Source organism: Neovison vison, chromosome 2, assembly GCF_020171115.1.
Source record: "Neovison vison isolate M4711 chromosome 2, ASM_NN_V1, whole genome shotgun sequence".
NCBI classification, from domain to species: domain Eukaryota; kingdom Metazoa; phylum Chordata; class Mammalia; order Carnivora; family Mustelidae; genus Neogale; species Neogale vison.
The window spans coordinates 164,297,309-164,309,405 of NC_058092.1; the positions used below are offsets into that span (position 1 = coordinate 164,297,309).

At 50.5% G+C, this 12,097-nt stretch overlaps 1 protein-coding gene across 1 annotated transcript; it reads left to right on the forward strand.

Moving 5' to 3' along the window:
* Positions 1-6,835: 6,835 nt before the first annotated feature.
* On the forward strand, positions 6,836-8,796 carry CH25H (cholesterol 25-hydroxylase). The gene has a single exon (XM_044239480.1). It carries the CDS (start codon positions 7,473-7,475, stop codon positions 8,283-8,285), a length of 813 nt encoding a protein of 270 aa, XP_044095415.1. The 5' UTR covers positions 6,836-7,472; the 3' UTR covers positions 8,286-8,796.
* The last annotated feature ends 3,301 nt before the right edge of the window (positions 8,797-12,097 follow it).

The following is a 12,097-nucleotide window of genomic DNA, read 5'->3' on the forward strand; positions in this document are numbered from 1 at the left end:
GGACTGTGTGCATGTTGTGTTCTCCTTTATTGCCCGTGACCCTTTGATCCCCTCCCATAGTGAGGAGAGAGAGGTCACAAACTAAGGGGTTTGGGGGATTGGTTGGAAACACTGGTCCTAGGAGCTCGTGATGCTGCGTGGAAAGCAAGAAGAGACTGACCCATCCGCAGGTGGGACCATGGATTCAGGGACTGTCCCTCTAACTCCCTCCTTGAAGAAGGCAGAGACAAATCATTCATGCCGTAGGGTCCCCAAAGCATAGATCTGATGGGCAGTGGGGCGTGTCCAATGAGATCTCTCCCACTACTCTCTGAGCTTGAGGGTAGAAGATATACCTTCCTCCTTTCTGTATGCCCCAAATTGAACACAAAGCCTGGAATGTAGTGAATCAGTCAATACATGCGGACCCACAAGCTGTGTGAACAGTGAGAGACCTTCCCAGTTAGGTGAATGCAGTGAGATGCACACGGAACATCCAGGAGGGTCCAAGGACTGAAGCAGAGTCTCTTTTCTCACGGCTCCCTCAGACAACGGTCCGAGTGTGCTGGACACAAAGGATGGGTATCCATGCCGGGAAGGTGCCACTCTCCTCACGGGCTTTAGGTCCCCCCACCGTACCCTGAAGCCACCTTTCTTTGACCAAAGCAAACTGGGTTGGCCAACCAGGTACAAGATTCTTGGGTAGGAGAGGACAGAAAGGGACAGTGAGTAGGTGTTTTCGTTCGCTGTTTTCTGGCACTAGGGGAGAGAGCAGCCCCACCGAGAATGCCTTCAGCGCCCTAGGTGACCTGCTGTCTCTAGCTTGGGCTGATGCCACAGCAGCAACCCCAGACTCCCCTGAGAATGAGTCAGTCCATCTTTCACACACGAGGTGACACGGATGAGCAGGGGGAGGGGGGGTCCGTTCTACAGAGTCCGCCTCTTACTGGCATATGTCTCTCTTCCCTCCTTTCTGGACTTTTCTCTGGGGAGTTTTCTTCAGTGTGAGGTCAGTCTAGAGGTGAAGATGTTATGTGGCTCTTCCTGGTACAGTCCAGTTCCCTTGCGCATTTGCCTTTGTTGGTGGCCTCTTGTTCCTGACATTGCCGCGTAGGTCCTTTAAATCCTTGTAACCCTAGGCTGTGTTAATGTTTCATCATTGTTTTATTTCATTGTTTTTTAAAAGAGAGAACACAAGCCGGGGTAGGAAGAAGGGCAGAGGGGGAAAGCAAGCTGACTCCTGCTGAGTGGGGATCCCGATGCAGGGCTCGATCCCAGGACCCCGGGATCATGACCCGAAGGCAGACGCTTAATCCATTGAGCCATCCAGGTGCCCCTGTTTTATTGTTTAACAAAACAATCTTGTTTTGTCTTTGCCTTAAGGAGCTTGTGCCTTTCATTAGAAGTCTGGTTGCAAGTTGGTAGGACTTCTGATTCTTCAGCTTGGTTTGATACATATTCCTTTGAGCAGCCCACAAAGATGTCCACAGATCCCTAGGACAAGAAGACTAATTAATACATTGCCAACTTGGCACTCTAAGACCTCCCAGTCCCTGGGTTGGGGGGTGGGGCACAAAGCTGCCAAGTGAGGTTACAGTCGAGAACAAAGTCATTTCTCCCACTTGCCACCAGAGGGCACTCTTGGCTTTGCCTCCAAAGCTTTTCTTTCTCTAAGGAGGCTTTCTCTGGTCTCTTCTGGAAAAGACGGAGAATTTTGTTGATTCTTGAGTGCTGGATGGTAATTTGAGGACCAGAGAGACCAACCATGTTTCTGGTCATTTCTATCCAGGATTATGATCAATTCTGGCCTAATTCATAATATCTAAAAAATGTCCTCAAAGAATAGCTGTGCCCCAGCTGTGACGTGAAGATAAAAATTTGCCTAATGGGTAAAAGGGTGGTCGGAACCTCAGCAAGGAAGGTGCTGTAGGGGAGGCTTTAAATGAGGCCTCATGCTTATGAAGGACCAAAACTATTGATACGATCTCCAAATGATGAAAATTATTTTATGTTTGTGTTAGAGGTGTTACTGTTATTAAATGTAAACTTTCAAAATATACTGTAGGGTTTTTTTTTTTTAACATTTTATTTATTTATTTGACAGAGAAATCACAAGTAGGCAGAGAGGCAGGCAGAAAGAGGGGGAGGGGAAGCCGGCTCCCTGCTGAGCAGAGAGCCTGATCTGGAGCTCCATCCATCCCAGGACCCTGAGACCATGACCTGAGCCAAAGGCAATGGCTTAACCCACTGAGCCACTCAGGCGCCCCGATATACTGTAGTTTTAACTTTTGTCATTTAGTTTTTAATATAGGAAGATATTTTCAAAATGCGCCCCCCCCCGAAAGGCAGCATTAGATGACAATAATTCTGATTTTAACTTATTTTTATTAATTTATTTTTTAAAGATTTTATTTGTTTATTTGAGAGAGAACAAGGGCAAGCACAGCTGGGGACTGGGGACGGGACAGAAGGAAAAGGAGATACAGACCCCCCGCTGATCAAGGAGCCCAACACAGGGCTTTTGTGCCTTTTTCCAGATTTTAATTATCCATTTGACAGACAGACAGTGAGAGAGGGAGTAGAAGCAGGGGAAGTGGGAGAGGGAGAAGCGGGCTTCCCGCTGAGCAGGGACCTCCACCCCCATGAGGGGCTCAGTCCTGAAATCACAAAGAGAGCTGAAGGCAGACACTTAACGACTAAGCCACCCAGGTTCTCCTCTGATTTTTAAACAGCTTGTCAGTAATTCATTCAAGAGTATTTATGAGATCACATAGTGCTAGGTGCAGATTTTACATTCAATTCCCAACTAAGCAAGCCAAACTCATTCTGCCCACTTGTTTTAGTGGTACTAAAATATATTGTGCATTTTACACTGTGCCTTCTGACTTTCAAAACCTTCTTACAAGGCCTGTTTTTTTGCAGCAAATCCTTTGGTGAGGTGCAGTATTTTCTCTTCACAGGCACTTGGGTGCCTTTTAGTGGAGATGATTTTTACCATCCCTGCCTTGCTTGGCCGCCCATCAGCTGCCCCGGGGGACAGAAGTCTGTGTCCCATATACGAATGCAACCATCTCGGGGAAAGTAGTTAAAATCTTGTTGTCTGCTCCATGTCACAGGGAAGAAGCGTCAAGGAGTCTCCTGGGGGGAGCTAACACCTCCCACGTTCTTCACTAGCATCTTCTGTTTTGGTGTGGGTAAGGCGTGTCTTCTGACTTTTTTGGAAACTCCCCTCTAACTGAAACTTCAGTCCCTCGCACCAGCACCAAAGTCCTCTACAGGTATCTACCTTGAAACTGATAAAAATTTCTGCTTTCACCTTGGCTGTAACTTTCTATTCAACCCTAGTTAGTCCTGACTATTCTGACAAGAAGCCTTCATTTTTACAAAAAGGGATTAAATAGTTTTAGACATTTTATTTATTTATCTGACAGAGAGAGAGAGTACAAGCAGGGGGAGCAGCAGGCAGAGAGAGAGAGAGAGAGAGAGACAGGAGCAGACTTCCCACTGAGCAGGAAGCCAATCCCAGGACCCTGGGGTCATGACCTGAGCAGAAGACAGACGCCCAACCTACTGAACCACCCAGGCACTCAAGGGATTCTGTTTCAGTCTTTGGAATTACTCTATCCTCTACCAGTCTTATGTGTTACAGCTGTAAGGCATCATAACACTTCTCATGTCTGATATCTGGCAGTATCTATCTGTTTCAGTTAGATGGATCCAAGAACATCTTGCCTAATTTGGGAAAGAAAAAAACCATCAAGTTCACGTCGGAAAAGAGAGGATGTCCCTGGTAATGCAAGTACATGCTCTGTTGGTGGGTGCAGGATAGTATCCAGAGTCTTTGGTGCGGAGTCCCGAGTCACTGCAAGATGGTGTTAAAAATGCAGACTCAATGGCTGCGCTCATAAAAACGGTCTCAACTCTGGGGTAGCTGGAGAAGCCAAGAATCCTGTCCTCCAGCCCTGTCAGAAAGCACGCCAGGTAAAAAGGATACACAGGAAATCAAAGTCAACAGGAGAAGCACAAGAAATAGTCCTAGCACCACCAGAGCTCAGGAAATACCCTCGTCTGTGGAAAGCCATCCCCATGGGTAAGGAGCTAAACCAGCCAGGGCTCTAGGTGGGGGAAAAATTCTACTTTGTTAGCTTCAGTTTAGAGCGAGTATCTTCAGGAACAAGCATCGAGTCCACAGATACCTTTGATGCCCCCTCTTTTTTTTTGTTTTTTAGATTTTATTTACTTATTTGACTGAGGGACACACAGAGAGGAAGCACAAGCAGGGGGGGTGAGAGAGGGAGAAGCAGGCTTCCCACAGAGCAGGGAGTCCTATACGGGGCTCAATCCCAGGACCCCTGGGATCATGACCTGAGCCGAAGGCAGACGCTTAACACACTGAGCCACCCAGGAGCCCCCACAGATATCTTTTGAACACTCACTACGTGCAAGGTATAATGGTTGGCACTGTGGGGAAAAAAATCCTAAAAGATAGTACCTGTGTCCTAAAAAGAACTCTTCATCTTGCAAGCTGTTAAACGTATGTTTAGCACGTGAAGTGCTTAAAGGTGCACCTTTGCCAGTTCAGGAAATGATACCACTTTACTCAAGACTAAACAGGGTTCAGTCTCATTCAGGTCCACCAAGTGATGCTGTCTTTGTTCCACGTGACATTGTGTTTCCTTTTTCGGCTTCTTCCCTGTGATATGGAGCAGACAACAAGAGTTTAACTACTTTCCCTGAGATGGTTGCATTCGTATATGGGACACAGACTTCTGTCCCCCGGGGCAGCTGATGGGCGGGCAAGCAAGGCAGGGAAGCCAGTAGCTGTTCTGCAGAGTGCTGTGAGCAGGAGGAGAGAGCCTGGGCTGAGCAGGGGACAGCAGAGGCTTCTGGGTCTCGCTGCACTGGGCTTTGTGCCACCGGCCCACGGAGAGGACTTTAACAGGCTTTGTGATCGAGGATGCAAGAACCAAAGAAGGCAAAGAATGGGTTGGTTGGGGTTGGGGGCTCAAAGGGGGCGGTCCTGACAGCAACCTCAGAGCCAAATCCAAGTGCGGCAAGTCTGCCCGTGCCACCCACTTCAGAAATCCACATGAGTGTCCCAAGCACCCAAGCATGTAGCCGAGACCACAAGGAGAGCACAGCGTGTGCTGAATGGAAATGTGAAGGTTGACTTCATTTCTTTCGAGGGCAAATCTGAATGATAACTTCACCTCTGAGCAGAGTTCATTTGTAAGTCCGAGAACGTGAGCTCTGACGGTCCCTTTGGAGCACTGAGGGGTCCAAGAGAGAAGGAGACCAAGCCCTTCCTCTTCTCTTAAAGCCGGGCAAAGTTCAAGGGCAGGCCTTGTGTACAAGGAATGGGAAAGGAGGCAGTTCCTGGATTTCCCTAAAGGTGAATTGGGAAGAGTCTTGGGGGAGGGCAAGGCTGAAGAAGAGCCTAGAACCCACAGGGTGTCTGTGTGCTGGAAACTCATGGCAAGGGAGGCTAGGGCCCTGCATCATACCCAGCTCCATTACCATCTAGATGTCCAAGCAACTAGAAAATCCGCTCTTTCTCTGCCTGCATTGCCTGTCAAGAAACTCAGCTGTTTCTGCACCTCTGTCTCATCAGTACACAAGCAGAACATCATAATATCCTTACAATCATAATATACTTAGCACACTTAGTGCTCTATTTCTGTCATATTTCTTCTCTCCTCCTAATATGTGGTGTTCCATCTTTTATTTCTCTTTACACGATTTCACTGGATTTTAGTTGTAAACTTCCTCGGTTCTTTAGGTAAAATGTGGAGCACAAAGCTAAAATAATATGCGTCTTTCTTTGCAAGTTGGTGGTGTGCCGAGCACCGGGCTTCAGTTTCTGTGAGGCCACAGGGCTAACAGCTTGGGGTTCCCAACCCAGGAGGAAATCACTTCAAGCGAAAGGCTTAGCTCATGCCTGGCAGACGTTGTTGTTGTCATGTTCCCATTTTAATGCTTGAAATAACTTTCCGCGGTGGCTACTCTTCTTTTCCTTCGGCGGGGTAAGGGGTGGGGAGGGGTGGCAGTTGGGCGACAACATGCAAAGCCTCGGGGAGTGAGTGAACCCCAACCTCACAGACACACGACTTGAAGCTAGAATTAATTCCGCGTGGTCCCGCCTTCCAAGTGTTCGTCCCCAACTTTTATCCTCTAGGGGACTCTTGTGTCGCGTATCAGCCACCCGGGTCAAAGGCGTAGGTGGTTTTCTACGCGGTCCCGGGTGGCCCCAGAGCTCGCGCAGTACCGACCTTCTCCGGCCGGGTGCCCCCGGAGAGCCGCCAAGGTGGGGCCGACCGCGCAGTGCCACTCCGGGCGCCAGGGGCTGTCGGAGATTCGCAGGTTGAGACCAGCGGCAGCCGGGTCCCGCGAAGCCGGCGGAGAGGAGCGCAGCGCAGCGCAACGCAGGCGCGCCCTCCTCGGCTCTTGGCCCAGCGTCCCGCCGGGCTGCAGGCGCGCACCGGGGCGCCGCCGAGGAACAAAGCGGGTGGTTTACTGCTTTCATCGCTTCCATTCCAAATGAGGACGCCGCGGCTTAGCAGCCAGATCTGGGCAGGCTCTAGATGGTAAAACCCAGAACTTTTTTTTCTTTTTTTCTTTCTTTCTTTTCTTTTCTTTCTTTCTTTTTTTTTTTTAATTGAAGCCTCCCAGCCGCGGTCCGCGGTCCCAGCTCTGTCGCCGTGCCTCCTCGTCGGGGTCGCAGCTCTGGGCCCCGCGGGCGCAGCGGACAAAGAAACGAACGGCCGCCCCCGGGGGGAGTCCGCGCTCCGTGGGATCTGGAGCCCGCGGCGAGCGGGCGGGGAGAGCTGCCCGCGGAGACGCTGGAACCTTACGGGTGGGTCCGCCGGTCGCAGCCGCGCACGCCCTGGCGCCCCGAGGTTTCCCCTGCGGGAGGGTCCGTGTGCAGCCCGCAGCGCATTAGATCGAGAGGTGGTGTGCCGACAGAAAGGATCCGAAATACAGGAAGGTACGTCGCTTTAAAAAGTTTTTGAAAATGCAGTGATGGTTGCTTCTTTAGGAAAGCACATGGGCGCAATTCTCCGTACGCACTTAAAAATACAAGCGATTGCGCCCTGATTGCCAAGGAGCTCTTCAGCGCGGTGGCGGGAATATTCTCTACCTTGTCTGGGGGTGATGATGACAGAGGAACTAAGATGTCAAAATTGGTAGAAACTACACTGAAGATCTGCGTATTGTATCGAGTGTACCCGGCACGTCAGTTGAAAAAAAATCGCACATACATCTGCTCGCATAGAAAAAGCTAATAAGTAAGCCTGTTGCGCCCGGAAAAAGCCGCTACAGCGCAGCTGTAGATACGCATTTTGGCAACTGAGCGCGACTCCGTGGGGTTGTTTATTTTTGCAAGATGGGCCCGGCCGGGAAAGGGGAGCGAGAGGGCTGCTGACATCACTCGGGGCGGGGCGCAGAGCGGAGAAAAGTCGGAGGGACCCGAGCCGCCCCGGCACAGCCTCAGCATGAGCAGCCACAACGCGTCTGAGCTCCCCATCCTCTGCAGTTCCGGCCAGCTGCTTCTGCAGCCGCTCTGGGACCGAGTGCGGGCCCGGGAGGCGCTCACGCAGTCGCCCTTGTTCGCGGTCCTCTTTTCCATCACCACGTACGTGGGCTTCTGCCTGCCCTTCGTGGTGCTGGACGTCCTGTGCCCCTGGGTGCCCGCGCTGCGGCGCTACAAGATCCACCCAGACTTCTCGCCGACGGCGCGGCAGCTGCTGCCCTGCTTGGGGCAGACCCTCTACCAGCACGTGGTGTTTGTGCTCCCCTTGACGCTGCTGCACTGGGCCCGCGGCCCGGCGCCCTGGCCCCGCGAAGCCCCCGAGCTGCTGCAGCTGGCGCGCCACGTCGTGGGCTGCCTGCTGCTCTTCGATGCCGAGTTCTTCGCGTGGCACGTGCTGCACCACAAGGTGCCATGGCTCTACCGCACCTTCCACAAGATGCACCACCAGAACGCAGCCTCCTTCGCGCTGGCCACGCAGTACATGAGCGCCTGGGAGCTCTTCTCCTTGGGCTTCTTCGACATGGTGAACGTCACGCTGCTCCAGTGCCACCCTCTTACCGTCCTGGTGTTCCACGTGCTCAACATCTGGCTGTCGGTGGAGGACCACTCCGGCTACGACTTCCCCTGGTCCACGCACAGACTCGTGCCTTTCGGATGGTACGGCGGCGTGAGGCACCACGACCTGCACCACTCGCAGTTCAACTGCAACTTTGCCCCTTACTTCACGCACTGGGACAAACTCTTGGGGACTCTGCGGTCAGCTCATGCCAAGTGACTCACAGCCTCCCTCCCAGGCTGCGGTGGGTTGGCGCAGGGGGTGCCTCCCCCCACTCCGACCCAGGACTGCCGCAGGGCACTTCACACTTGAATCAGAAGAAACACACCTGAGCTGTTGTGTCTTGTTTGGGTTTTGTAAGTAATTTATTACCTGCTGGAGACTTAAAATCTGATGTATTTTTAGTCTGATTAAGTAATTTATATGGTTTCTGTATATTGGCAATTGTATTCTTGGAGTCAAAGTCTATCTCACTTCAATAGCCTTGGTTCCCAGATATATTAGACGCTCATCACTGGCATATTTAAATCATCTCAAAAAGGACTTGATTGTAGGACACGGAAGGTCCTGTGTTTCAAAGTGTCATAGAAATGGGCTAAAATAATGTCTTCTTATGGAGTGTAGGATCTCTGACTCTATTAGCAACAAACATGTTCCTGCTGGACAGTGATCACAATTGTTGTGCTTTTTTCTATTTTTTCATGTAACAATATATTTATATTGAAAGAAATATTATTTGTACTTAAAAAAGAAAGAAAGAAAGAAAGAACAGAATGTAAACCAAACAAGTTCTGCCTGCTGTTTCCTGGGCTTTTAGACTGATCAGTACCAAAATGGGAAGAGGGAGCTGGGGCGGCAGGTGACCTCCATCAGCCACAGAAGGAGAGGAGTCTGGTGGTGGGGTGTTTTGTGGGGCATTTGTAGGAGAGACAAGGCAGAGGCAGCAGAAGGGGTCAGTTAGTCTGTTTGGGTCTAGCAATTGCACAGAGGGAGGATCACTATTGTTCTGAATGGTTTTCAGCTCATTTCTGCATAACAAGCAACTCAAAGAATTACCCTCTAAAGTTTTAGAGAGATTAACCCTGTTCCACCATTTGATTAATTGGAGGGCAGTGGTGTTGGGGGATGACTAGAATTAGCGGAGTGCCTTGCTTTGCAAAACCAGCGAGTCCAGGGTGTGCATGAGAAGGGTTGATAGATACAGAAAGAGATTCTGAGTCAGCCCTCGTTTCTTATGTATCCATGTAGCTAGCTAGCATAAGTGACCATCATGCACACACAGCTCTGCAACTGGGGATTTGGGGGTTTTCACTTTTCTTAAGCAAAGACATACATGCAAATTGCATACCCCTTTGTTAAATGGAGAAAAAGTGACATTTGGCCCCAGGTCCCTGGTTCCTCATTTGTAAAAGGAGACTGTGTTCCAGATGTTCTCCCAGATTACTTACCGCCCTCAATGTCCCTAGGACCCACCACACACCTGTTACCTGTCACGTACCCCATCCCAAGTGGCTGCTGCCTATTTGTTTTCACTTTATCTTTGGAATTTAGGGTAAAATAAAACATCAAGACAATTTAGGCAGACAAGTATGAAGAAGGACAACTTTGCATGTAGTTCTAGGCTTATATGAGAACTGAACTATCCTGTTTAAAGGTGAAGCATTTGCCTAAGGACCTGGGTTTCTGCTGGGTGAGATTACCGGGAAGGGTGTTCAGCTCTCCCAATCTCTGACAAGTTGCAGTCACAATGCCCAGCTCCTCTGCTGATGGTCTCCCGTTGCCTCCCAATACATATGCTCCTTGGGTTTATTCACAAAGGCCGCTGCCTCCTCGGTGGGCAGAGGCTCCACGCAGGGTCTTATGGATTACACTGACCTGACTTGCGAATGTGCAAATGGGCCATCAGAGGCAAGAGGAACTTGCTGCCTCGGAGTAGGACGGGTGACATACCGCGCAGAGGAAGGACAGGAGAAGTGACGGGTGGGGACGGACAGGTGTGAAGTACGGGGTGCAAGTGTTATTGTCTTGAGCAGCTCTCGGCTGCCGACAGATCTGCCACAATGACCGTTTGTCACAGCTCGCTCTCAGAGATGTAAAATGTCTCCCGTGGCCTCAGTGTGTAAGGGAGTTTTGCATTTTGGCCAATTGTACCCATGGAAATTATTTGGGCCCAGAAACCCTTTCTCTCGGTTGATGTTTTATTGCTTTCTAATACGTTGGCAGCCGAGGTAGGGGAGTGGAGAGGAAGAGAGGTTTCTCAGAGGAGCTTGAAATAACGAGAGTGAAATACTTCACTTTTGCATGCACTCTGATGCTTTTACACATTGTTCCTCTTGCTCCTTAAGCTCAAAGGGAGGTCGGATGGTTGCTATTACTACCATTACGATGACCATCCTGTATTACAGAGGGAGAATTGGTACCCATACAGGTGAGGTGACTTGCTCTCCATTATTAGAATGTTAGAAGGAGGAGCCAGTTCTTGAACTCAGGTCTTTGGATGCTTTTGAAACTCTCCACAATTGCTAGAGATTTGGCTTCTGTCTGCTCCTCCTCCCCAGCCACTGCCACTGCCCTCAGGCACTGAGGCTACCCCCCACCCCCACCTGTCATTACCTGGATGTGAATGTTCCTGGATTCAAAGGCAGTGTAAGCAGGCAGGCCGCGGGAAAGCACAACCCAGGTCAAGATCTCTGTTTTCCATCTCCCTCGCTGGACACTGGCGGGGACATACAGCCAGACTGCCCTGGGGGGAAGCTTGACTCTGGGCCTTACCTAGTTGAGTGATTCTGGAAAAGTGACTTAGTCTCTCTTCCTTGGTGTCCTCATCTGTGAATGTGAATCATCCCAGATCCCAGGTCCCGGAGTCCCCGTGGGAGAGTCTGCGTGACCACAGTTGGCTGCGGCGGGTGCTTTGGGCTTCAGGATGTCCCGGGGGGACCTGGGCCTCCTGTCTACACTCTTGAGCTCTCCCACCTCCCCGGGGACCCAAATACAGCCCCGGTTTTGAATTTTTGATCCTGCCTGACCTGGAACGCTGCTCCCTAGTCCTTTCAAGGCTAAGGTGTTGGAAAGAGAGAAGTCTGTGTTTGTCGGGCTCTCCCTCCTCACCCTGAGACATTCTACCCCGGCCTCTTCCTGAAACGTCTGCTCCTGGTTCACTGCTCTCCTCCCAATGATCAATTCCAGTGATTTCCATCCGCCCTGCTTTTTTTCTTTTTAAAGGGTAATCATTTTTGCTAACCAGTCTCTTCACTCTTGCTTGATCTTAGTGCGTTTTCTCCAAACTGCTTTCCTTCCTAAGTCTCCAGCTTCTTTCCCAGGGCGCCCCCCCCACCCCCACTTTGCCCAGCAGGGAGCCCAGCCGCAGGGTGTTTCTCTTGTTACAAAGTGTCTATGCTGTGTGCGAGGAGTGACCTTTGTAGCAGCAAATCCTGAGATTGCTGCTTGCATGGCATTCTGGCACACACGCAGGGCATGATGTATACATCCACACACACGCTGTGTGAATACACATTATGTGGCCACACACAAATCTGCACACTATTATATGTCCGCAGGCGTTCATTTACACACACACTATATACATACACACAAAGACACATACGATACACATACATATACATTACACACACACACACACACATACACACACAGAGTATAGATCTATTCCTCTTCTCTCTGTCTCTACACACACACACACACACACACACACTACCATTTCCTTTTTGAAAAAGATTTATTTACTTGAGAGAGTGAGAGTGAGTGGGGTGAGGGGCAGAGGGAGAGAATCTTCCAGTAAACTCCCCACCTGGCACAGAGCTGGACACGGGGCTCCATCCCATGACCCATGAGATCATGCCCGGAGCCTGAACCAAGAGTCAGACACTTACCCTATTGAGACACTCATGTTACCCCCCACCCCCCGCCACACGCTACTGTTTCTGCCCTGCTCACCATTTCTCTTTGCCCTTACTCATACTGTAGTTGTTCTTGGTGAAGGCTGGTTCAGTGTTGATGAATCGTGGAAGCAC

What these genes read in the sequence shown, in the direction of transcription:
- CH25H (XM_044239480.1), top strand. Translation starts at nt 7,473, where the DNA reads ATGAGCAGCCACAACGCGTCTGAGCTCCCCATCCTCTGCAGTTCCGGC.